The 27,880-nt window shown below is 38.8% G+C and overlaps 1 protein-coding gene across 1 annotated transcript in view; it reads left to right on the top strand.

Moving 5' to 3' along the window:
- The window catches only part of GRIN2A (glutamate ionotropic receptor NMDA type subunit 2A), a 182,886-nt gene extending 161,050 nt beyond the window's left edge, over positions 1-21,836 (top strand). Inside the window, exons 11-13 of the mRNA XM_068422458.1 lie at positions 3,250-3,437; positions 18,204-18,442; positions 20,046-21,836. Coding sequence (XP_068278559.1) covers positions 3,250-3,437; positions 18,204-18,442; positions 20,046-21,836 — 2,218 coding nt within the window. The remainder of the gene's footprint in view (positions 1-3,249; positions 3,438-18,203; positions 18,443-20,045) is intronic.
- Positions 21,837-27,880: the final 6,044 nt, after the last annotated feature.

Below are 27,880 nucleotides of genomic sequence, written 5' to 3'. Positions count from 1 at the left end.
TTCGGACATTGAGCAGCAACTGATAGCAGAAACTTTCAGCACTCAGCATCTGTCAAGAACGTACCTCATGTTTTTAAATAGATTTGCATAATGAGGTTTATTGTGAGCTTATAGAAGCAGTATAGAGAAAACCCTCAAAAGTAAAGCCTTCTGCATCTTCAGAACCTGCTTTCCTTGTGTGTACCCACTGCAGCTGATGCCAGACTCTTTGGGAAGCTGGGGAGAGGGTCCACAGTGAGTGAATGAAACTGGGATTGTGCCTTGTCTTTCTGTCCCAAGGTTTTACTACACTGCTCGATAACTAAGGAGGCAAGCTGCATATGAAGAGCGTGATTTCCGAGGTAGCACAAGGCTTTTGCCCTAGAGTCTTAGAAAAGATATCTTTTTCCTCTGTATTTCTGACTGCTGTTTTGACAGAAGAAGAGCTGACTCCTTATGTTTTCTATGTGTTTACCAGCATGTGTTTTATATGCTTACACTGCAAAACTATAAATCCTGGAATAAACGGATGACAAATTCCAGAGTGTATTTTAACTTAAGTCAGTTTGTTGCAGCACTGTCAGTACCTACAGAGATGAGTATTACTTTCCAACCCCTTGCCTGAGCTGAAGCCATCTACTGAGAAGGGAATTACTCTTCATGCCCCACAGATAACTGCAGAGGTCTAAAAGCATGAGATTGGATTGTATCGACTATGGTGATTATGATGATTCTGATCTGCTGTAGATAAGAAATGTTACAAGTATTTTGAGGGCACAGCAAACAGTTTTCTGTTTTCCCTTGTGCACCTACCCAAAAGACATGGATTTTAGTTCTTTCTCTCTACACAAACCAAAGATTATCTCCTAAGTACTGAATCAAAACCATGTCATTTAGCATGTCTGATCTTGTGTTGAAGACTGCAAGCTTGGGCAGTACCCCAACACCTCCTCCCCAACAGCCTCTTGGCTATTTCCAGTTTAGTTACCCTCAGTGCTAGGTAGCCATCCATATCTTATTTCTGGATTGATTTTGTGGCACATCACCTTCCAGATGTTTAGCAATTGTTTTCTCCATGTTAAATTACCCATTTAAAGGAAGGAGAAGTCAGACTTCTAGCATTGATGGAGCTATGCTGATTTTTAAGCTGAGGATTGCACCGAATGAATTTTAGGGAAGAGTGGAAAAACAAAGAAAATGATGGTGCAGCTAATTTCTTTTAATGGTTGCATGAGCCACCTGTACTTTCTTTAAATTAACCACTTCACTAAATTCCAGTTTGATGACTTGAATGGTGACTGTTGGGGTAAGTATCCTTGAAGGAAAGCAATAAAGAGTGGAAAATAGTGACAGGAACTTCACTGTTTCATGACAGCAGACAAAATCCAACAACCTCACTTTCTCCTCGAATTTCTCTTGATTTAACATGAGATGGATAGGGGTATTTTTATTGCCACATTTTTGCCATCTGATCTAGAGTTCCACAAAAGTTGGGATTCTGTATGAATCTGTTGATTGATTATTTAAGAACAAACATTGAATTATGTTATGCATGAAAGTGTTTTTTTTTCTGTCAGTAGCCGAAATCTGATATGCCTAGGTCTTTCTCTGTTCTGTGGATATAAATAAAAATCTTTTATCAACATAAACTGATTTAAGCTAGTGGTAAGTGTGATTCCAAAACTTCAATGGCAACAGAATTCACAACTGGTACATACTGATATAATTGAAATTGATGCTTTTTTACCTGTTCGTGCCACAATTAATTTGTTTTAATCATAGAATCATAGAATTGTTTTGGTTAGAAAAGACCATTAAGATCATCAAGTCCAACCATTATAATTCCCCTTCCACGAAGACAGGTCCCAGCTGTTTACGACAAGCATTTTGCCAGCCTCTGTCATTTGCATCCCATCAGAAAATTTTAGCAGCGCTCCACAGTAATGCACTGTGGCCCTTCAAAGGCACAGCAGGCAGTGCCTGGGAGCTGCAGTGCCAGTGAGGGTGGCAGGGTGAAGACTTCTCCTACACCAGCCTGTGAAGCCAACTGTGTAGCTGTGTCCTCCCCATTCCTCTGACTCCTGTGGGATGGGCAAGGGTGTTGAAAAGGAAGAGTGTGTTACTGGGGGAGGTAATAACTTTGGTTTAGTGTGTCATTTAGGTGGGATTTGGGCTGAGATTATAGTTTTTTCCTATTGCATCTGTATTCTGCTAGTCTTGTGCAAGTGGTAGAAATCTTAAATGAAAGGTTTTGGCTGCAGATGAGGGCAGCAATACAAAACAAACTGAAGTTTTATCTTTTTCCTTTTAAAAATTGCATATGAATTTCTGTAGGTATAAGAACGTAATTTCTTTGATTAAGGTCTACTGCTGGCAAGTGATTGTCCTTCCAAGTGGCCTCCTCTTCTTGTATATGCACTTTTACTGGCTTTATTTGTGAAATATCCGTGCACCTGTCTCTTCTAACTCTTGCTTTACAGTACTCCTTAAAAGTTATCCCTGAAGGATACTGCTGCTTTTCCTTTCCTTACTGATTTTGTTTTCCTCTCTTTTGTTGTGTTCCCTGTATACCTTAGAGAATGCCATTATCCCATTCTTACATTTTTAGGTAGAGGGGCTGAAAGGCTTGAAATTTCCCACAACAAATTCCTTTACTCCTGCTGTGCTCCAGGTACACAAATGATATGTTTAGAACTGCAAATCATAAAGAAATTTTTTAATATTTTTTAAGCAGTATTTAGATAGCTATATCAGATATGCTTCAATACCTTCCTCTGTCTTTGCAAGGACTTAACCTCTACCTTCATTGTTTATTTTTGGAAGGAGAAATAAGAGTATGTGTGGAAAACCGGTGAAGTCACATTTTCAGTCTCATTCAATATTTTAAATAAGGTGATTGGTTATTACTGGTGCAATTCTAAATTCTCTATTGTCATTTTTGTTGGTTTTGGAGATAATTTTGCATCTCAAGATATTTGTTATCCATTTTGAGAGGAAAGATATAAAGATAACAGGGCAAGACATTTTGTAGCTTGGTTTCTCCTACTCGGTATTTTTTAATAGCACCCTTTAAAATAGAAATGCAAAACTATGTGTCCTACTTTCCCCTCACTAAAATAGATGCCTTTTGTTAATTTTAGATACAGCAGAGCAGGATATGTAATTAACGATATCAAAGAATCCAACAGGGTCCTAACATCAAGGACAAAAGAAGTCTGACAACAGCTGTCCCTAATGATTTGGCTTGTAAAATGTTTTCTTTTATTTCAGAAAGTTGGATGCTTTCATCTATGATGCAGCAGTGCTGAATTACAAGGCTGGAAGAGATGAAGGCTGCAAACTTGTCACCATAGGGAGTGGATACATCTTTGCCACTACGGGCTATGGAATAGCACTTCAGAAAGGATCACCTTGGAAGAGACAAATTGATCTAGCCCTCCTTCAGTTTGTTGGAGATGGTAGGGACCAATCTTCTTTTTCTTTTCTCCTTTTCTCCTTTTCTCCTTTTCTCCTTTTCTCCTTTTCTCCTTTTCTCCTTTTCTCCTTTTCTCCTTTTCTCCTTTTTTTCTCCTTTTCTCCTTTTCTCCTTTTCTCCTTTTCTCCTTTTCTCCTTTTCTCCTTCTCTTCTCTTCTCTTCTCTTCTCTTCTCTTCTCTTCTCTTCTCTTCTCTTCTCTTCTCTTCTCTTCCCTTCTCTTCCCTTCTCTTCCCTTCTCTTCCCTTCTCTTCCCTTCTCTTCCCTTCTCTTCCCTTCTTTTCCTTCTTTTCCTTCTTTTCCTTCTTTTCCTTCTTTTCCTTCTTTTCCTTCTTTTCCTTCTTTTCCTTCTCTATGTATGCACAGTTAATGCAGTTTTAGTAGCTCTGAGCCTTTTACTACTGTTGTTTTGCTGTCTTTAAAAAAAACTAAACAAATGCAAAACAAATGAGTAAAATTATTTCTCGATGCTGAGACAGGAATTCTCTTCCACCTCACCGCCAAGGATGTTTGCATCTATTTTCAGAAAGTGTTTTCATATACCTCACGAAGTAACGATGGCCTTAAAGTTAGACAGTGTTTCTAAATTTATTTATTTTCTTTTTTTTTTTTTATTTTTGCCTTTGAGCAATTCCTGAGGAGTTTTTAGTTGGTAGATGAGTTATTTTTCAGCATGACTGTTTTGCTGTTTAAGTGTTTAGCTCAGTTCTGAACTGGTGTGAGTGATCTCTAATCTAGGATGGATTAATTTAAACTTCTGGTAAAAGAATGTTTATGGAATTGAAGTAGGGTGACTGGTTTTATTGGATTTCAAACAGCTATTTTTCATTCTAACACATAAATAGAAGAATTGTAGGTCCTCTTGGTGCTTCTGCCCTGCAGAAGAAGAAAACTTACTGCACATCTTTGATATATTTGTAGACAGTAATAATGACTTGTTCTCCACATAGGGCTTGAACTACATTTTGGTTGCAGAAATGTTTCTTTGCCACAGTGAAACTTCAAGCCTTTCACGTGTGCATGCAAATAAAAATGTGGTGGTTAAAAAAATTTCTGTATTATGACTGACTAAAATCCTCCATCAGATTGGAATATGGTGTGTGTTACATAATAATTTTGATATTCTTTTTTACATAGATACGTCTGTTAACTTTGCTTTTTTTCTGTCAGTGAAAAAGAGGGCCTTACTGAAAAATAACTATGCACTTAAGGTCGCTAATAGCATGTCATTGAGACTAGGAATGGTAAATTTCTGTATAATAGGACAGTTTAAATGACAAGGTGCAGGACCTTAGCATAGTGATGACCTTTTCCATAAAAAACAACACACTAATTTTCATACTGGAGACAGTGAGTGTGTTAATCTTTCCAGCACATGGATTTTATTCCTGTTATAATACTACATGACTGAAAGAGGTGTAATCATCATGAATGATGCATTTTGTCTGGTGTCCATAGAGAGAAACTAGTGTCATCATTATCGGTCTGTTGGATTTAGAGAGGCTTATGGAAGAAACATTGCTTACTTCTGCTAAGCAATGAATATATGACCCATAACAGCTAGGTTTCAAGTAATTACATACTCTTGTTTTAAACAGTTGTAATTAATTGGCTAAAATCTTTGCTTTGTTTTTCTATTTGTGACTATTTTGTGAACAGAATATTTTTCTATTTGTGTAATAATACTAAGAAGTGTTAGGTGCTGTAATTCTGACCCATTTTTAGATGGGGAAATTGAATCAGAGAAGTTGAATTATTTGTCCCATACTAAAGATGAAAATGTTTCTGGAGCCTGAAGGAGGATCTGAGGTGTCTTTCTCAGTTGTGGGCTAACCCCTCCACATGTTGTCAGAGCATCACTGAGGTTTTCATTCTTTTCACTTTGCATTTTCTTCGTGCTTACTCTTCCATCATTTTTGATACTTCTTATCCAACAAAAAGCATGAAATCACAGGGAAAGAAAATAAATTAAATAGAAGGGAAAGCATTTGAAGCTATTCAAGGAAAAGCTCGTAAAAATACCAAAGGTACTGTATTTTTATGCATCACTTTGTCTCAGAATATCAGGGAGAAAACAAATGGATGGGAGGGAAGAAGGAAAAAATCTTATCATATATTTACACTTTGACCTGTGGATTTAGGTAGCAGATGAATGCTTATATCTCTAACCCATTTTTAGTAGCTGAAAATAATACAAATGAATTGTCTGTGAAACTCAGTATTAAAACTTCCATATGAATAATTTATAGAATTGCAATAGATATAGATAGCACCCAGCTGAATGAGACCTTGTCATGAAATATCTGCTGCCATGTTCATCTTGCTCAGATATTGCTTCAGAAGATAAGAAAAAGTTTTGAATGAACAAACCATGGGGCTCGTGAATGTGTTTATGGCTTTTTTTCAGTGGTATTTTTCAGTACCTTTAGAAGGCACTCTAAACGACCCATGACTGTTAAAATGTTAATTTTCTCTTGTAAGGAATCCCTTAATTTCTTCAGAAAAATGTATGTTTCGTTTAGTCCCAGAAATGTTTGCTACCTTGTCTCACTTCATTGTGTCACAGGTTCAGATGTAAAAAAAAAAAACCCAACAAAACAAACATGGGGAAAAAAAAGAAAAAAAACCTCAACCAACCAAAAAACCCTAAGAATGATGTTGAGGTTGAAATTTCTTCTACTAATTTATAAAGTGCATTGCAGGTAAACTGGAACGAAACACCAAGAAATGAAATGTAAAGAGTGATTGCCTGGAACTAGCATGACCTGATTTTGTAATCTACATCTAACTGCAGTAGTTTGATGAATAATCTTTTTAGTTATGAACTTACATAACTCTGTTTTGATGAATTAGAAGGGATGAACCCAGAGTCCAGACCAACAGCAATCTGCTGTATCACTAAAAATCTCTTTGAAGTTATCTAGACTAAAAGCAAGTATGGTTGGGGGGAAAGTTTCATCTTAGGATGATGCTCCTGGGAAAGCCTCAATGGAGTCTGCATGAGGTTGTTGAAGTAAAAAGACATACACAAATGAAGGCAGAAATACTTCTTTCACATGTATAGCCTCTGCAGAATTTATTATTCTTTAAGACTAAGCCTATAAACAGCAAAGCACCTGTACTGAATTATTATTCAGTATATGTAATAGAGCATTCATCACAGTATGGAATAATTGCAATGAATGATTATAAATCTAATGAGTTTCATAACTGTAAGAAAAAATTCTAATGAGCTGAACAAACACAATTTCTTGATATGAATGTTATGTTAATAAGAGGAGAGAACCTTTTGGATGATACTAGATATTTGGATAAGACCAAGTAATTTGTTTAAAGGTATATCTGACTGCACCTACAAAACCCATGATCTTGTCTCTCTTTTACATTTACACAGTACTGAGACAGCCTTTTGAAATCTGTTTTAGAGCTTTCAGTTTCCTCTGCATGTGCCTTTCTCCTGTGATTTTTCTCATTTGATTTTTCCTTGCTTCATCTATATCATGCTCGTACACAAGCCAGTTCACTTACACATTGAAGTGACATTTTTTGCACAGTGTTTAGGAAACTTTTCCCTCTTCGTTGCTGATGTAAAGCATCCAACTAAAGTATTAATGGCTTGTTCATGCAGGAGCATCTTTTCATACTTTCCAAAGCACGATGCTTTTTCTGCATTAAAGTCAATGGCTTTGAACCCTCTTTTTTATCTTGTTGGCACTGGAAAAAAATGAAGGTAAATACAGAGGGATGTAGGTTTGTGTTAGGGATAACTTTAAGCTTAGATTGAGTGGTTTGTGTGTACCCACATGAGTACTGTTCTGATCCTGAAAATAGTTCTACTGGGTGGACAAATTATACTGACAATTAACAGTTACACTGTGAAAGCAGCTCTGAAGTCTCAGTGGAAGGAAGCAGGCTACGAGATGACAAATTTGTTAGTCTAAGAAGGAGGAAAAGATACAGAAGGAAGGAGGATGGGAAGGAGTTTCTGACGAATGTAAAGAATAGCTACTTAGTTGACTCAAAAATAGAATTATCCCCAAAATGTTTCATCGCTTGGTCTGTGCAGCTTCACATACGTAGCCCAGTTCATAGGAAGTTGAGATGAATACGCATTTGTTGGTATAAGATTAATTGCTTTGGAACACTGAATCTTTTTAATATAAAGAGCTAGAAGTTGCTTTTTCTTGTATAAAGGATACAAGTGAAGTGTGTTACTAGTGAATTTCTGGGTTTGTACCTCTTACTATCTGTACATCACATCTCATTATCTGCAAAAACTTCCAGTTGATGATTCACATCCAGAGTTTTGTTTAAAGTAGTTGATCATCAGGGTAATTCTCTGAAGCACAGTGGTGGTTGGGCTTTTATATGGCTTGCTGGTGTCACAAGACTAAACTTCCATTGTTTTTCAACAAAGAAATAAAAATATTTCTACTGAGACACATCTTCTGTTGAGAAATAGAAGCACCCAGGATTTCAAAAGCAACTGAAATGATGTGGCTGCTGAGAAGCAGCACCATCATTTTGTTTGGATCTTCTGCCCACACCCACAGGAATGTGTCAGAACAGAAATGTTGTGCACTGAAGAATCGCATGATGTGTGCTTTCATTTCTTTTATAAGCCTCTGTGAGAGCAGCTGGGCAGGCTGACACACCCAGAATCCAGCACGTTACCCCAGCAGCTGTCAACTGTGTTTTTGGGCTAGCTCGCCCTTTGATAAGTGCAGTAAAGGCTCAGGCACACAGCTTGTGTGATTTAGCAGGTCTATAACTGCTGGACTGCCACATTTGTGAAGGCACCCATGTTCCTCCAGCCTTCAGCAGCAGGAACTTTTGGCCAGCTGTCTGAAGGCCCAGGTATTGCTAACACTCCTCTGCCTCGGGCTGCCTGGTGCCATTTAAAGCAGAGTGGTACTTTTCTAAAAATATACTGCAAAGTAGTTTGAAAGCCATTGCTTCTGAAATCTATAACATCACGTCTTTAGGATTTGGAGCAGAATCACTGGTGCCTAGTAGGTGAGGAGAATTTATTTTTCTTTTTCTCTCTGTGTTTCTCTTTTTTTTTTTTTTTCCATTTGTGAGAAAATGAGATTATTGAACTGCAAATGACAAAGCTGCTTTGGGATTTAAGAGAGTAAGAGGGCTTCAGAGTGTGCATGGGATGGAGAGAAAGACAGCAAGGAACCTTTAGCTATGGGGGATGCAGCAGAAACAGAGAGATAAAAGATGCATGACAGGAGAAATGGATGGAAATAAGTAACAGAAAAATGCTGGGTAAAGAGGGAAGTATAGAGAGGAACGGGAGAATACCAGCCAGCTGCCCAGGTGAAGCATCTTCTACATGCGAGGTATTTGTAACCTGTTGCGTTACCTGCAGGTTACGAGCTCAGTTCAAACGAAGGTCTGGGAGGACATCTCTGTGAAAAGAGGGGCAGATGGTATGGCTGTATTAAGCCCTTAACCCTTAAAGTTACAACCTCTAAAGCAATTAGAGACACAGAGATGTAAATAAGAAAACTGGTTTTGGTTTGAGTTTCTACAGAGAGTCTGTTATCCTCTTCCTAATAACTTTCAGTTCTGGTTAATCTTTATGTGCTTTTAGGATGGATTATTTTCCTGGGTGGATAATTGCTTCCCACTCCTTAGGGGTAATAGGTAACTCTGGAAATGAGATTTGCCCCCTTACATCTGGAAGAGGAAAGCTCTTTGCTATTTTTCTCATATTTTAGCATAAGCCTTCCAAATCGCTGTCCAGATTATAAGGAAGTGTAGCAGAGTGTCTCACACTGGCTGTAAAGACCAAGAAGGAAATACGTATGTGATTATAAGGACATATTTTCAGTGCGTGCTGCTCGGGCAGAGTACACCCACAATCCCAGTGATTTTCTGTTTATATATTTAGTGTCCTCCTTAAGCAGTGGGTGGAACAAATGTGACTGGAGAGTGTGAGTGTATAAGTGGGGGGTGTTTGTGTAGCTGAACAAGAGTTAGAGGGATTGTCATACTGAAAGTCGTGCTTAGCAGTCATCCTTAACTAACGGGGGCATGCAGAGTGCGGTCATTACCTCACAATAATTTATTGCTGTCAGTCATCTGTGTTCCTCTTGCTATTTTTACAGGGGGAAATAACTCAGAAAATAAGAGTAAGAGAGATTTTTTTGGGGGGTCCGGACTGAATTCAAAAAGTTGCTGTGCTTTTGTATAATCTCTTACATGAAACATGCTGTATGGATCATATAACCAGGTCAAACTGAAATTGATGAGCTTATTGAACCAAATGCACATCGATTTGGCTTCTGACTCCTCTATTCAGGGTAAAGACCCTCTTGTGTTAGGGTCTCCAAGTGATGGGGTGCTACCTTCCTCCTCCATCACTTAGTGGGAGTTCTCACCAGAGTAAGTGTGAAACAGTCTGTCCCTAAATTTGAAAACTGCTGTTTGTCCGGTGTGAATAAGCAGATGATTCTGCTAGTGCAGCCACAGTCTTTTGAAGATGATGCCCTACATCTCACCAATGTGAAACTGTATATTTAACCCTTTTATTCAAGATCTATAGTTGGTATGTGTCAGTTTGAACCTCAGGTTAGCGCTTTGCGCAAGAGTCACCTCCCCTTATACCATCCATACCAGCCTGGTTCTTTTTGCACCTTCTGCTCTGTCACATGCACGGTGATCTCTTCCTGCCCCGCACTTTGTACAAGTCTTGGCGATGTGCTGACACTAGAGGTCTGTTGTACTTAACCAATAGAACAACAAAGATGTCGGGCTGCAGCTTGGCTTTCTCCACTCGGGCAGAGCATCCTTCCCTTGCTTGCCCTCGGTGTGCCCCTGCAGAATATGCAGACTGCAGTTAGGTAGGGATGGTTGTAGTATGTGAAGCAACACAATATAGAGGAGCATTATTTTTTCCAGACAACCCTCATTCATGCAAGGCAATGTTTTTTGGAGTCAGGGGAGGGTGACTTCCCATGCAGTTGCCCGATACACCTGCTGCAGGACCTGGCATTGGTGCAGGCGTACCTGGCACTGGGGGTTTCCACAGCTCAGATGGTTGCAAGTGATCTCTCTGTGTAAACCTAATCTCTCACCCATGCTCAGGAGAGCAGTAGCTCATTTTAGAAATACCACTGCCAGAGAAATCCCCATTAGATTATGTTTTCCTCAGTTTGTTTTAGGTTTGCTGTTTCTCTTATGTCTGTTGGCACCTCAGTGCCAGGTTTTGGTTTGTGATAAGGTGAAGGTACAGGCTGGCACTCTGAACCACCCCGAAACTGTTATTTGTGAACAGCATGTGAAGTGTTAAAAATCTTTTTCTGGATCCAAAAGGGACATATAAAATAGATTTCTTCTCCTTTCATGTGAGCGAATAATTAAATAGGTTAAAATAAAGGTACGAACTTGATGAAAATATCCCTCCAGAGTACCTAAAGAAGTAGTTGAGGCAGCCTGTGAACCATCAGTGATTATCCCCAGGAACCCATGGCTTTAACCTACATGGTTAAAGTAGGACAGGAAAACACCTGACTGTTGAAGAAGAAAAATAAGAACTCAGCGAATTACAGACTTTAGGGCTTATAGAAATACTAAAACAAATTATTCAACAATTTACTTTGATCACTTGGAGGATAATAAGAGAATCAAAATTTTAAAGTCAATTTTCCAATGACAAATCTTGTAAAATTAATGTAATTACTCATCTGATAGGATAACTATTCTTGCAGAGAATGTAGATAAGTGAAACATTAGTAAATAGTAAATTCTTCACAAGGACCATTTCTGTTTCCTTTTCCACTTAGTCAATGCTTTAACTGTCATCACTGTTCAGATTTTGCTGCTTATTCTTCCTTTCCATAACTTTTATTTAATGGCTTCTTGACAAGCATTTCTCACGTGTAGCGTTAATTCCAAAGTCATATCCCTGTCCGTCATTGTTTCTTCCATTTCGCTCCGTCAAATGCTCTGTCCAAACTTCTGCTGGTGGTGTTTCCCCGGGGACTGATGAATGCAGCACACCTTTTAAAAGCAAACGCTGTCCTGGACTTCTGACTGCTATTTTGGGCTATCATGAGTCTGTGCTTAATCTGGCTCTATTCCCAAGTCACACTGAAACCCAGCCCAGGCTTGGCTTACTTCCCAAGAGTGAGAATCAAAGGAGGTAAATCATGGGCTTTGTTTGATTTTTGGGGGTGTTTTTCTACCAGGATAAAGCTTGACCCACAGCTGTACTGGCTGCGATGGTGCCCTTTGGTGCTTGGCAGCAGCTGTGGGGAGGAGAAGGATAAAAGCCCTGTGGCAGTGGACTTGGAGAAGTGGGGTGGAGGCGCTACCAGGCACGCAGCACTTCTGATGCTTGTTACTTATTGACTATTGATGTACACTGTTGGTTTTGCCACCAGGAGGGTACAGGGTTAGATTATCCATATCTGTCATTTTTTCCAATGTTTGTATCCTCAGGGAGAGGGGGAAAAGATGCTCAGGTGCTGCTCAAGCTTCAGAGGTCTTGCTTTCTTTCCTGGAATGGAGCAGCAAGTTGGTTTTATTATTTACTTTTTAAATAAGCAGCAAAGAAGGTTGTCCTAGTCTGTCTGTTCTCTTTTTGGGTGTAATGATAAAACTTTGTGCTTGTTTATTTCTGGCAAGTTTGTAATTAGGGTGATATTGAAAGATTTTTTTTTTTTTACTAATCATGAGGAGGGCATGAGACAAGTATTAAAAAACTGTTATTCCTTCTCAAAAAAAAAAATTATGCCAGACTGCTTTTCTGTAAGTACATGTGGAGAATGATGGATTATCTGGGTTTGGGGTTTCTCTTTTTTTATAAATAATATGTAATTTTCAGTGTGCGTGCATCTTCCCGGATGCACCTGTAGATGTAGAGGAAAAAAACGCTCAGGAAACAATATAACATCAGTGAAATGGCCGGTAAGGTGGACAGCTTTGACTGTCAGTACCTGGCTGGCTGGCCTGTCATTTGGGAAGGCACTGCCTGTGTCAGGAAGGTGGTTTAACGAGCAAAGCTGAGAACCGAGGGAGGATGCCAGAACCTTACAAGATTCTGGGCCTAGGAAATGAAGGGAATCTGGGGATACCAGTAACACCTCTAAAAGAACCCCCGAGAGCTGACTCATCTCCAATGACAATGACAGAGACTGCAAAAGGGCAGCAGGTTTTTCAGCTCCAAGAGGATGGTGGCAGGGATAGATGACAGGTACCACAGCCTGCAAAAAATGCTGAGGGCTATGATGAGGAAAAGCGTGTAATTCTACACTTTGATCTGTATCTTTGCTATGTCTGGGTAATGATGTTTTTATCGTGAAAAAATTTTTCAGAGGGCACCCTGGACAGTTTATCACTCCTTCCCAGAGTGATAAAGTGTCATATATGATAGAGATGTTGCACTAAAGTGTAGGAAGAAGGGCACTTCTGGGATAGTCAGGGCCAGAGTGGCCAAGTGGCACGTTTCTGTGCAAATAGCAGTCAGAGCAGAGCACGTCGTAGCCACAGGAACAAACCCAAGAGAAATACAAAGGGGTCTGAGTGCTGTTTGTGTTGGAACCTAAAAACATTGTAAATAGTCTTGAATTACCACTGAGAGTGCCAGAATTTTGCAATATATTAGAGAAGACCATACTGTGTTTTGAGTGAATAATGCAGAGGCTCAACACTGCTTGAAATACGGATCTTTAAAATATTTGCTTACTGTGATTCTTACACTATAAACGAGGCAGACTTTTTATGATACAGCGCTACAGAAATTTAAAAAATATTTTAATGTAGGCACCATACAGTTATTTGTGAATTTTGCAGGTTAAATATACTGTGAACGTATTAAACAGAAAATAAACACTATTTTTTTTTGTCAAATATATTGGGACTGTTTGTTTTCTAATCTTGTGCTAGCGTCATGATGTATTTCATTGCTGAAATCTGCAACTATTCTTTTAACCGTTAATCTAGTCCACAAAGGGACGGCAGTAGAAAATGATTGTGGCATTACATTACTTTTGGTAAGTGCCTGAAGTGAAAACAGAAAGCCTTATAATAAGTCTGATTAATATTTATAAGTAACTTGAGACCCCCCTATTAGATGCAGACTTGAACTCCATTAACACTTGCTTAATCGAGGCCTGGCATTTATATATATTGAGGTTGCTGGCTTAGATTTCCAAGGTCTGTTTTGTGGAAGATTTTGAGCTCTTACTTGCTAATTAGAATTATGCACACAGGGAGATGACTGGACTCTCCAGTGCCTGGTAATCACAAATTACTGGCCTTTCAATTGCCAAGACTAGTATATTGCTACAGGTGTCATCACCCTACACATTCACCTCACAAGTCAGACCGCCCAAAAGGATTTGAAAGACAACGCCATTCTTCCAAAAGGACTTAATTCTTTTAAATATTTTCTTCTGAACCAAAGTTTAAGTAGCCTCAAAGTTCAATGTTTTCAATTCCAACTCCAGGCCAAGTTTGGAAGTGGCTGATTTTTATAAGGAATGAATCAACACCCCAGGTAAAAAAATCCTCATACCTGAGGATTTTGTAGTCAAAATGTTATGCCTTCTGTAAATAGCTTGGATAAAATGTCGTGGGCAGGAAGAGCAATAAATGGAGCAGGCATTTTTGCCAGTTGTATAGGGTCAACTATGCTGAAGTGTTATTACAGTTAAATTAGTAACTGTTTTGTCTGTGTGTCTGTGTTTCCATGTGTATACACACACACATATATGAATATATACTGTAAATGGTAACTGATTTATATATATAGACCAGAATTACCAGCCTAATCTGTCTGTTCCCAGATAATATAGTTTCATAAATATGATGATCAAATGATTCACAGTGTTTTGCGATCTATAAAATTGTGGATTACTTTTGGGTATTAATTAACAGTGATTTCTGTCATTGTCAGTTATAATGGAAGGGCTATTGCTACAGCAGGATCTGCGAGACTCTGGGATGCTTTGTTCTTCATAGCTTGCCAGGGCACTGTCATTTATCTTGACTTAAAACAAGCCTGGTTGTTTTCTGTAGTGACTTTTTTGGAAAGGTTAGTGGATTATCGATAGTCACTTTAGATGTACGTGCCAAAGGGAAAGAAACAGAGAGGAAACTGTAATAAAAAAGAGGCTTAAATTAATTCATGAATTTTGTTATGAATTGCAAAAGGGCACAGCAGTCAAATCAAATTGACGTTTGACAATCCTGGGAGATGTGAATTTTCCTGTGGGAAGTAAGGAGGGCTGATTGTCAGAGCTTCGGCTACTAATGCACGAACCAGAAATATTGCTCTCTCTTTGGACTTGGGTTCTTTTCTCTTCTACAGCCTCTGTGAGTTTTATTCATAGACCTTGGGGAGGACTTGAAAGAGAGACGAGGGGAACAGTCCACTGAGATTTAGCAGAACAAAAGAAATCCAAATGTTCTAAAATATGGAAATGCAATAATGAACTCCAATTAACTATGTAGCCACTGCACAATATCTATACTGTTACAATTAATAATTTATTGTCACTGTGTCCTGGAATAGAAGACTTTTAAAGATTCATTAGGATCGACTTTGTTCTTTGGGGATGCTCTTAGGTATTTTGAAGATTGAGCACTGTAATTTGGGAGAAGTTACACTGCCTTTTTCAGATGTAGAGGTTCAATTCATGCTTTAAATACAAACCAAAACTCAGAATTAACTAGGAACCGAATAATCTCTCTTACAAATTTGTGAAATGCCTTTGCTAAAGTGCCTCAGTACTTGTCCTTTCTACTTCAATTTTTCCTTCACATTCTACGAGAAGCAGTTTCTCCATCAGTCTTGTTTTCCACTTCCAACTCACACATCCAATTTATCTGTGTGCTGCAGCTTTCCTTGTGCCCTGGCACTTTATCCTGCAAACTGCTCTTGTGCAGCAGGTCATTCATCTTCTAGTCTAGCTGGAAGGTAGCTGAAATGTCAATATAGCTTCTAGCCATTTTTTTTCTGATCTTTACTCCAATGATGTGTGGATTATAATACTGCAAATGTGTTCCCTAGTCACTGGGTAAGGATGAGGGATCTGTAGCATGGGAATTCTTCCCCCAAACTGAAGCCGTATCCTAAACTGGGAAACACACCAAGCCAGCTAACAGTGTACTTTCTGGCCCTCTGTGTTGCCTACTGTATTTTCTAGAAACAGTGAAGTTTGTCATTAAAAGTAATAATAGAATTACTCAGCTGACTATATCCCCAAGAGAGTAAGAAGGCATGTATGCACATGCAATGCTTCAGTAAGAACAACACTAAACATTTGAAATTTAATCATATCATGCAATATAAAAAACGATCTTGGCAGGAACAATTGCAGTTTCTTGCACATCTCTGTCCATGTAGCAACCACTATTAAGTGATAATGTCCTTTGCCTGAGGCCAAATCTCATCGGTGAAATATGGATTCTAAGACTAAGAATATGCAACAGAGGGAGAGAGCAGATCCGCTTCCTTAGCTTTAAGTAAATGAAGTGTTTTCGTGGCAGTAAGGATGTGGCATAGCCAGAACAAAAAACCAGGAATGCTCTGTTTCAGGCTTGTGGTGATGCCATTTATTTTTCTGCTGCTGCAGTGGCAGCAGCAAAAGGGCAGAGGAGGCTGTAAAAAGGAAGTCTGGGTGATCCAGAGGGCCAGGAGGGAGCGGAGGGAGGTGTCCAGGACACCATGAGAGAGAAGAGTGGGAGTACGTGATGTGGGAAGGGTTTGCAATTACTGCATCACCCAGGTCTCTGGGGGAAAACAGAAAGTGAAGAGAGACAGAAAGCCAGGAGAACTGTATTTGAAAGATACTGCTAATTACAATAAAAATTTTAAACAAAGAAACTTAAACAGGAAAAGGGTATTTTCTGTATTTTCTATAGAAAATACAGTTATTTCCTATAGAAAAGCAAGTGGTGTATGAAACACAATAGACTTTCTTACTACTGTATCATATACAACTGTTTTTCCTTACTTGCTGCATGTGTGGTATGGGTAAAGCCAGTCAAGCTTTCCATTTCCAATAAAACATTGCTATAACCTGCAGACATAATGCTGTGGGTGATTTTTCATCCAATGTTGGTGATTGTCATTGCTTTGCCATAAATAAAAGTATTACTGAGAAGAAAACCAGAAAGTTTTGATAAATAATGGCTTTTCTTTCTAAAGTGCTTGTAGATCAAAAAGTGGTTTAAAACTGCATCTCCGAATCAGTTCACGTATAACTGAAATGCAGCCAACTGTAGGAGGAAATGTGACTAATGGCTACTGCAGTGATGGCCTGGTGCATCATTGAGGGGCAGGCAGCTACTGGGCCTGGTTGCTACTGCACATGCTGATTTTTAAGCTTGCCATTTAATCTTTGGTTTTTTGGATGGTCTGGCTTTTTAACATTCAAAAACATCTTCTTGGGCTGGGAGGCTGGAGGAAAAATATGTTATGGAAGGGATATGTGGATGTAAAGGATATGTAGATACCTGGATTCTGAGGTTGTTCATGACGTTATCTGCTTAGTGGCTGTTCAACATAAAAAATAAAACAAGAAACAAGAACATTAATAAATCTTCAGATACCCAAACCCTAGGGAACAAGAGATACCAGAGATGATGGCAGAGATCAGACATGTCAGGAGAGGTTCAGCCAGAACGTTGCAACTCATATGAAAAAGAGAAATAAGGTTATCGTGGGTCTCACAGGAAAAAGCAAAATTCTTATGGCATGTTTTAAAGGGACTGTGAGAACATGTGAAATTTATTTTGCAGTGTTTAAGGGAAGGGCCAAAGGGAGGGGTCAGAGTGGATCAGGGAGGAACAAATATAGGAAAATGGAGAGGAGGGAGCATAAAAGGGTCGTCTTGTTGTGTGTCAGGATGCTTGTCTGACTGAGCCCTGTGTCTGATGCTACAGCCTGTCCCATCTCTTTACTAAACTCAGTTCCTAGCTGTTTTTGATGTGATCTTGCTTTCTGTTTGGTGTTTCTGAATGTGGGGGCAGACGTGATTTGTTGGGACTTCTGGAAAGACCCGAGGTCCAAGTCGGTGCCTGGGTAAGGGACGTATAAGATCTGGGCACAGATATTGCACAGAATTAGCCCCTGACAGTGTTTGAGGGGTCTGTATATGCTGGTGTGTTTGTGAATCACATGAGTGATGGTGTGTGCATGTTTCACTAGCAAACTTCAGTCCTCATCAGCTGGGCAGGAGGAGGAGGACCAGCCCATCTTTATTTGTGTTTGTGAGTGCCATGTGGGTGCTGCTAACGACCCTGCTGCCTGGGAGGGTCTGTGTGTGCACTGGCACCTCTGGAGTACACACATGGGCTGGGCCTGCAGACGGGAGCAGCACTGGTGGCATCTATCGGACTGGGATGGCAGGAACCTCCTGGGTCTGAGCGTGCACCAAGCGCAGTTCACGTGGATGGGGCGCAGGAATCCCCTGGGACGGGAACCATCCAGTTTCACTCTCTGTAAGAAGTGGTACTAGTTATAGCAAGGAGAAGAAAGTTTTACCCAAATCACAGATCCTGCTTTCTAGAACAGCCAGCTTCCCACGTAATTTATGATATCTGAGGACATCTGAAATAGGGTGCTGTGAGTTGAAACCTGCTATATTTGCAAATCCTTAGTAGATAAGACTAAAGTGCTCCACAAATGAAACTGTAAATGGTGCTGTATTTTTAAACCTGTAAAGACTTTAAAATACTGTGAGCAGTAATTTTTGCATTCTAACTGGTTTGACTCCTTGCTCTCCCTAGGGGAAATGGAAGAGTTAGAAACCCTGTGGCTGACTGGTATTTGCCACAACGAGAAGAATGAAGTCATGAGCAGCCAGCTGGACATCGACAACATGGCAGGAGTGTTTTACATGCTTGCAGCAGCCATGGCACTCAGTTTAATAACCTTTGTCTGGGAGCACTTATTTTACTGGAAACTTAGATTCTGCTTCACTGGAGTCTGCTCAGATAGGCCAGGATTGTTGTTCTCAATCAGCAGGGTTAGTATTGCTTTCGTTTTCCCCCCTTCAGGCAACAGACAGAAAAAGCGCTGCCTCTCTAAAACATTATCTTTCCTTTTATTTCCACTTGGACATTTGAAATACATGTTACAGCATCAGTGTGATGCTGTAGAGTGGTCAATGGGCTTTGGATGTACTTGCACTCCATGGATAGTCTTTTCTTCATTGGATTTCTAGGGTATGAATTATTATATGCAAGGATAATGAGTAATCAAATGCTTGAAACTAATACATTTAGGGGGAATTTTGATGAAGAAATGATAGAGGAGCTCAGATACAGGAAATGGATTAATTTCCACCAAAAAAATCGAAACAAAAAAAGCACTAAATTGATGACAGCCGTTAGCTCTAAGTATTGAGTATTTCTTAAACAAGTGGATTTTAAGTGATAAAAATATACTGGAATACTTTTTATAAGCTTTTTTTTGTAGCAAACTTGAATAAACCATATGAGAAAAGGTCAAACACAAGCGTGGTTTATGTTTGGTTAGACACTAAGGCAGGTTTTAATGATAACTTTACCAAACTCAAAGTAGATTTACATATCCAAATAACTGATACTTGTAGTAAAATAAGGGAAGTATGTGCTTTTTCTTATATTTTTGACAAATGAGTTGGGTTTTTTCCTTTTTTTTTTAACGACATAGTACTTTCATTAGGTAATTGACTTTGCTCGATTTTTTTTATATAGCTGAGAAGAATTTAAAATTATACTAAAATGCCTAATTGCTTTAAAATGTGATGAAATTACCCTGTTGAGTAAATTGGGCTGTATTGGAACTCCATTAAAAATACTCTGCCCTACCCTATCGGGGATTGCCTAGAAAGCGTATACACTTTAATCTCCACATTTTACATTTGAACTTTATACTTTTGGCCTCTAACTTGTGAAATTCTCCTAACCAATACGGGGGAAAAAAAGTACTTATTCCAAAGGCAAATTTCTGAGAATTGTAAGTTCACGGGGTTGGAAATGTCGGTTGAGCTCACAGGAGTGACTGAAGAGGTTGGAGTTAAAAGATGGGCTTCAGTCTTTTGCTCAAAATGAACTCAAATTCAGGCTTTAGAAAGAGATGGGTTTTTTTCATATGTACTAGGATAGGATACAGAAAAGCTAAAATGCGATGACCAGAAGCCTTTTTATTTCAGTGGAAGTGAAGAGTACCTTAACCTCCAAGACAATAGCCTGACTGCAGGCTTGTTTAGAGGGATAATTTAATCATTGGTTTAAAATAATGGAGTTTCCATTACTGAAGGTTAGTTACATTTTGTGATGGGACTAGGATACCTTTTGGGGTACCTTCTAATCTTGTTTTCGAGAATAATCATTTGAAGCCAACAGAGACCATTGGTTTGTAAAATACTGGCAATTCTTCTCCTTCACAGGGCCAATAGGTATGGCAGAAATTATTCTCCCGTATCAATGTAAGGAAATGCTAAAAGAAAAGATATGTTCTTTTAATCTTTCCAGTCATTAGTTAAGCAATGTTTAATTGTTCTTTATTGTTAATAAAGAATAGAATGGAAGTATTTCAAATGTACACCTAGTCATTTAATTTGTTTTATATTACTCATATTACAGGGTATTTACAGCTGCATTCATGGAGTACACATTGAAGAAAAAAAGAAGTCTCCTGACTTTACTTTGACCAATTCCCAAACCAACATGTTAAAACTACTGCGAACAGCAAAAAATATGACCAATATCAATCCTTCAAGAATTAACTCCCCCAAAAGAACAGCTGATTTTCTTCAGAGGAGTTCCTTGATTATGGATATGGTCATGGATAAGGGAAACTTGATATTTTCTGATAACAGATCCTTTCAGACAAAGGACAACCTTTTTGGTGACAACATGAGTGAACTCCAGACACTTCCTGGCAATCGACACAAGGACAATCTTAACAACTATGTTTTCCAAGGTCAGCATCCTCTCACACTGAATGAGACTAATCCAAATACAGTAGAAGTTGCAGTAACAACAGAAGCAAAAGTGAACTCCAGACCCAGGCAGCTTTGGAGGAAATCTGTTGAATCTTTACGTCAAGAATCTGTACGTCAGGGCCAAGGTTCCCAGAGAGAAAATGAGTCAGATGAAAACAGGCAGCTTTCAGTGAAAAGCCAAAGATACCTTCCTGAGGAGATTGTCCATTCAGATGTATCAGAGACATCAAGCCGAGCTACTTGCCATATGGAACCTGAGAACAACAACAAGCACCACAAAACCAAGGACAATTTTAAAAAAAGGACAGTAGCATCAAAATACCCAAAAGACTGTAGTGAAGTGGAACTGACATATCTGAAAACCAAACAGAGCTCTCCACGGGATAAAATCTACACGATTGATGCTGACAAGGAGCCAGGATTCCGCTTGGACACACCTCAGTACATTGAAAACATTGTCCTTCCAGAAACTATAGAGCTTCCTGATGTTTATCAAGATCACAATGACAACTACAGGAAAGCAGAACATGCTAACAGGACTCCCTTGCATAATGAAGACAGTCTTCCAAATAATGACCAGTATAAACTTTATGCAAAGCACTACACTTTAAAAGATAAAAATGCTTCCCTAGTTGACATGAATGACAGATACAGACAGAATTCCACACACTGCAGGAGCTGTCTTTCCGATTTGCCCACTTATGGGGGACACTTTTCAAGCAGATCTCCCTATAAATGCGACGCATGCTTGCGGACGGGGAACCTCTATGACATTGAAGAAGATCAGATGCTGCAGGATACAACGAACTTATCGCTTCCTGAAGAAATATATGAGCATAGTTGGTCACAAAATAATGCTCTGCAATATCATAAAAAAAATAAGTTGAGGATTAGCAGGCAACATTCTTTTGATAATATCGCTGATAAGTCCAGGGAGATTGATATTGGAAGACCTTCTCGTAGTATAAGCTTGAAAGAAAGAGAGAAATTTCTACAAAGTAGTCCATATGCAAGCATGTTTAGTGTTCCCTCCAGTAAACTGTTGAGCAACAAGGCCTCACTTTTCACTCGTACTCTAGAGGACAGTAGGCGGAGCAAGTCCCTGTATCCTGTTCACTCAGACGATAATCCCTTTCTGCACTTGTATCATGATGACCAGCACTTATCTCTTAGGCGAAGTCCAGCTGATCTTTATAAACATTCATTACCAACAAGAGGAAGGAATGATAATTATTTAAGGTCATCCATAAAGTCTACAGCATCATACTGTTCCAGGGATGGTCGGATCCATAATGACATGTACATTTCAGAGCATGTTTTGCCTTACGTTGCAAATAGGAATAGCTTGTACTCAACTCCAAGGGTTTCAAATTCCTGTAGCAATAGACGTGTGTGTAAGAAAATGCCGAGCATTGAATCAGATGTTTAATTTTTCCATGAACACTTCATCTATAGGGAACAAATAGTTGCCACCATCTTAGAGGGAGAATTTATCCTTTAACAGTATCCTGCTCTGGTAAATTAGATGTAAACCTCTCCCTTTCCCAGCGTACTTTTGTACATGAGTAGGTAAACTAGTGTACTCTTAACCATCCTTTTAAAATATGTCTTGTTGAAAAGGATGGAAAAGAGCCATTTATGTATGCTTTATATATAAATGGCAAGCTATACTGAAATAGCCCCAATATATGTTGGCAACTATGCTGTTTTGTATCTAATTATTTTACTATTTCGGTAATTCCAATTTATGTTGCTAAGTATCATTCATTGTACTTTTGTCCTTAGAAATGTTTAATCATTTTCTAGTACTGGATAAGCAATATGGTATGCATGTAGTATGACACGGACAAAAAGAATTAGGAATGCATTTGCACAGTTACAAAAGTAAGACTCTAAAAGAGAACAGAAAGCTAGACTTTCAAAAATATATTTTAGCTTCATAATCATTTTCACAGCCAAATAATAATTAAAAAAAAACAAACCCCAGGACCTTAATAAATAAAATACAGTGTGTTAGAACAAAATTAGTATGTTCATTCTAGACTGACAGAAAATAAATGGGAAGACTGTAGGCCCAAACATGTGAACTGCTGTGTACCAAAAGGAAGCCCCATGGATATTGGTTAATGTTAATGTACAAATGCTTTTCTTACATTTCACATGCACTTACCATTGCAAAATAAGTTCTTTGAAAAGTCTGCCGTCATCCTGTCAAAAATTTCACAGCTGCCTAATCCAGAGTATATATTTTTAGATATCACTATATGGCACTTACTATGGAGCTGTGGACTTTAGTAGTAACCTTGAGGCCTAATGTGTACGTGAGTTTGCAGTGCCCCTTTCTGGTGATTACTCAGGGCTGTATAGTATTTCTTTTATTCCTTCACTTCCCAAACCAAATCCCAACCCCCTGTAGTTCTTTGTTCATAGTGTATTGGTGACATCTAATTAATTGTATGTTAATAGTATTGAAGCTGTTAATACAGTGTCAAACACTGACAGCCATAACTTCAGTGTAATCAGTGAGGAGCGCATTACCATTTATTTGCATACACAGTGAAGGATTAATACCTTTTGAGGGACTTCATCCTTCCAGAATATTGTGTGTATTTGTTGAACATCAGACCATTTTTTTTAACCTCTCCGATCAAGTCTGTTATATAAATTGAATATATGCACACATAACTAAGGAACAGTATCTGTATTATCACTCACTGGCATACAAAGATATTCCCATAACAGGGATGCATTGTTATCTGACTTCTAGTAAGGATTAATTCGATTGTTTCACAAATAAAATGTGTGCTACATTCGCCTCCTCACCCTTACTGAAAAAAAAAAAACCCACTAGATTTTAAGGGAGTGTGGAAGGGCAAAGAGGCAGTCTTTCGTTAGTAGAGTGTACAGCTGTAAATTTAATTTAAACTAAAGAAGTAAATATAGTTGCTAATATATTTAAATGCTGAAAGCATTCAACAGGTGGTGCTCTCCCATTCTCCTGATACTTTGGGAGTTGCTTTGTTTTTTGAGTAGAGGAAGTTTAGGTTATTCAAGCATTATTCCTTACATTTCACTGAAGAACAGTGAGCAGGGAAACTATGACCACTGTGAATTGGAAAAAGTGAATATCAGCCTAACTTTTCTCTAAACTGAAACTTTTTTCAATAGAATCATGCCTGTCAGCTGTCATTGTAGTATCTGCATGCCAGAGGTACAGTGTGCGAGTTGTTTAATTTGGAACAGCATACTGCACAGCAGAGTTGCAAATGGGAGATAATATAAATGCTGTCTGTGTAGGGACAGACAAAATACAGCTTCATGAATCTTGTTTGCAATTTTTTTATTAAACAGGTTTAAGCTGACTTTAACTATCAAGCAGTCCAGAATGAGTTCTTGGTATTTACAAATGTATTTGTGTGTTCACCATGATGGTGAAGGATGACATTTTTGAAGGAAGGAGATGTAATGAGATTTGGGCTTCCGAGTCCCTTTCCAGCTTCCAAAAATCTCAGTATACTTTATAATAAGTGTGTTCAGAAAGCATATCTGTGGATATCTGTATGCTGTCCAGAGAAAATATGTTTTGAGTTTTCTTTATGAAACATTTGGTCACAATTATTGGCCCTGAGTCACATGGTGTGCTTTCTGGTTCCTCACTGGATGTAGTTTTTATAAACAGAAGATCCTTACCTGCCCTTAGAGAGAGTCACATTTCTTAGGAATAGTTGTATGAGCTAAGCAGGGCTAGGGTGTTTATGGGATGAACACTATTTTTCGTGAACCAAAACCTTTTCCCAAAGACATAGGCATACTCTTTGTCTTAGGTCTACAGGAAGGCAAATGCACTAAAGACATAAGTATTGTTGTAATGAGTTTAATAAAAATATTTCAGGCAAATTTTAATTTCCAATCCAAATCATAGTATATTAAGTAAAATCTGAAGCGTTTTGAACTACCTGTTATGTTTTCAGCAGATATGATATTTGCTAATATCACACTAAAAACTGCCATGCAAGTCGCTGAGAATCATAAAACTCAGTGGTGGCTCTTGTCTTTCACATCATCTTAAAGCTCTCAAAACATTTGCTCATTGCTCCAGGTCCTTTGTATCATCATCTCTATCTAACTAGACACACGTAATTCAATATATAAACAAATACTGTATGTGAAGTTGCGTGTGAGAAAAATTCCCATTTACATTTGCTAAGCAAACCGTTAGGATCCAAATGTAAACGTCCTAAACCCAGGTGGATTTATCTTTCTGTGAAATGTACAAGCAAATTAGCTATAAAGAAATACATTGCAGTGTTTGCTTTCTATGATTTGAGCAGATTTCTGGTGACTATAGAGATTTATTGTTATTAGCTGCAAATATGCAATACAACCACCTCCCTAAACCAAAACAAAATAAAGAGACAGAGGGAAGGCTCGATAATGTTGCACAGCAGTTGTTCACATGGAAGTAAAAGATGCTGCTTTAAAGGAAAAAAAAAAACCCAACCCAACAGATACTCAAAGTAGAGGGAATAAGGATCTGCATGCATTTGTTGTTTTGATCTTGTCGTATAATATGAGTGAATAAAGGGGGAAGAAAAGGCTACAGTGTAGGGTTGTAGGCGAGTAGCTGGTGTGGTTGCGGATGTATATGTGTAAAGAAGAAGAAACTGAGAAGTTGAAGAAAAATCTTCAACAGTAGAGCCACGAGCCACAGCTTGTGAGGCTCAGCCGTAGAGCGTGTGGAATTCTGAATATTGCCTGAGCTTTGTTGATATATTTGCACTGACTTTCAATTGAACCAAGATCAAGACTTTCTGTATTTCCCTCTCTCTCACTCTAGCTGCTGCTATTCTTGAAGAGGAGAAAAGAATCTTCCTGCATAAGTGGCCATCCTTTCTGTACCTTTCTGGATGGTGCTGGTGACTTGTTACATTTTCCTGATTACAGCTCTAGCAGTTTGTTGGTCATTCCTATCACCAAGATTTCCCGTGACTCCAGCTGGAACTGAATCAGGCTGTAAATGATATGGGCCATTCTTGGTAGCATGTCCTGTAGTGTTACACTGCTCCTGGACGACACCTTTTGTGGAGGCAGGATATTGAATTGCTGAGGAATGGAGTAGGTACATGGAGGTAAAAACAGCTACATAGACATACCTGCCTCTTGCTTTTTTCCTCTTTTAAAGACATTGTAGAATTTCTTCATGTTTTTGTCTTTCCCTTTTCACCACAGTAAATTTTCCTTTTTCCTTTCAAATGGATTTTGTGTTCTGCCTGTGTTTCTTAGAGCAGTGTAGCCGCCCACTAACTTAAACGCATGGAAATAAGATATTTTAATATGTAAGATAAAATTAAGGAAAATTAAGAGGTTTTGCATTTCTGGAAAATTTCATTTAATGTTTTTGCAGCTTTTGCTCAGAATTCATTATTCTGCTGTCTAAGAAGTTTGGTTAGGAAAAAGAGGGCTGTGGACAAACAGAAACCAAATCACTGCCAGCTCATCATGTTCGTCAGCATCTCATAAATACATGTCTCTTTCTCTATGATCTTTCAGGAACACTTAGGAGGTGAAATAAGGCTCACAAGGGAAATCAGAAGTGTGTTTTTTTTTTCCTGGTAAAAATAAAATAAATCTTTTAACATAGTTTTAACGGAAGCAAAAGCTGGAGCTGTGTAACGTTGGGGTTTTGTGCCAGAAGGCTAAGCTCCTTCTGTTGCCAGTGGGGAGAGAGAGAGAGAGAAATGGCAATTCAGAGCATTGAAGGCTTGGAAGCGGTTATGTGTGTCATGTGTCCTGAAAGATTTTACCTCTCTCTCTTGACCTTTTAGAAAATATTGGCTCTTAACTTAGACGTCTCAGTTAGGTGGGCTTAGAAATGTAACAGTCTACTTATCCCCAGTCTCAAAAATCTGCTGGGTAAATCTACAGGTGACAGCCGAGTGAAACTTGCAGGTCCGTACAGGTTCCCGTGCTTATGCAAGTGGTTACTAAGGCAGCCTCCGTCGCCTGTGGGTTTTGCACTACTCCCAGCCTAGACGGTATCATCGTTTTCTTTATACCATGTGATATCCAGCATGAAATAAAAGTTTCAGAATCTGTTCCTTGTAGAATAGCTTTCTATTTTCATATTTCTGCAGTGTAACATATGCATCTTAGTGATGGGGAAGATTTTGGTACTATTCCTTCCCTTGCTGGGTTCATCAATGTAGAACAGGAATTGAGGTACAAATCTAAGGGTCTGAGAGTCAGCTTGGATTTAGGAAGAATTCAAGAGGTGAATCTTTTTGTTGTTTTACATTGCATTTAAGATGTTTGATATATAAAACCTGGTGAAAACAGATCTTTTATGACAAAGTCCTCTTAGTTAATATAAAGCAGTAATCATCCCGTGGCTTGGCTAGATCGTGTTAAGTGTTAATCGTGCTTCTTTCAAGATGGAGCATCATACATTCCCTTGCTAAACTCCTTTTCCCAGCTCTAGTCCTGTCTTGGCTCAAAAGTCCTTTTAAAGTAGATATCTTTCCTGTATAGGGCAATCTGATTTGCAATGGAAAAACAGTTTTCTGGTGATACAGTTAAATTTTGTTTTACCAATGTTATTTTTTTAATCTAAACTTCCTTCCTATTGAGAGGTGAGCCTTCAAAGCAGAACCGTGCTGAAAGAACTTCTGAAAGAGCATAAAGGCCTTTTAAAGTGTGACTTTTATTATATGAGCCATTCCCCTACCCAAGCTCGCCTGTACTGTCTTATTTAAATGTAATAGCAACATGTTAGTATTTACTACCACGAGGAGAGCGCACAGTTTAATCACAGGTGTGTATTTATTTGTGGATATAAATGCAAGTACAGACCAGTATAAGGTATGACAGAGGAAAGGCTCAGCCTGCTCTGGCTGAGCTACCTGTGAAGCTGTGGGTCAGTTAAATGGGAGCAGCCTCAAGACCGTCACGTCTCTTACATCGCTCTGGTCACGCAGACTTTTCTGTGTGGTGTGCACGTATTGTACACGCTGTGAAATTCTTGTTGATGCTCAGCTTTCGTTGTGGAATTAGTCCCACGTTCTCCTTCATTACAGTGTAGCAGCAATGTTTGTGGGATGGAGAGGTGTTGTTTATGTTCTCTGGTGTCTGTTGCCCTGTTTAATGGGAGCAGAAATCCTGCCTTGCTTCTTTCTGCTCTGCTGGGGAGGGTTACTGCACTCTTTGTAAATAAGCTCCTTATTTATTTCACCTCAGTCAAGCTTTTAAATTTTTTTTTGCCCTGCTTCTCTTGAACTGTGTACAGAGTACGCTCGCTAAAACTATGTGCTCTTCCAATGTCCTGCAGTTTTGGAAGTCAGGCTTACAAGTGTGCATCACCTGCAATGCAGTGAAAACGCACCTAGTTCTTCTCGCAGGTTCATGAGCTTTTTTGTTACATACTGCAGAATATATCTGCTGTGGTTGAAATTGTTTTTAAAATGAATGCCAGTCTAA

The sequence above is a fragment of the Nyctibius grandis genome, chromosome Z, assembly GCF_013368605.1.
Source record: "Nyctibius grandis isolate bNycGra1 chromosome Z, bNycGra1.pri, whole genome shotgun sequence".
Taxonomy (NCBI): Eukaryota; Metazoa; Chordata; class Aves; order Nyctibiiformes; family Nyctibiidae; genus Nyctibius; species Nyctibius grandis.
The sequence above is the reverse complement of the archived record's forward strand: the minus strand, read 5'-3'. Positions and strand labels throughout refer to the sequence as shown.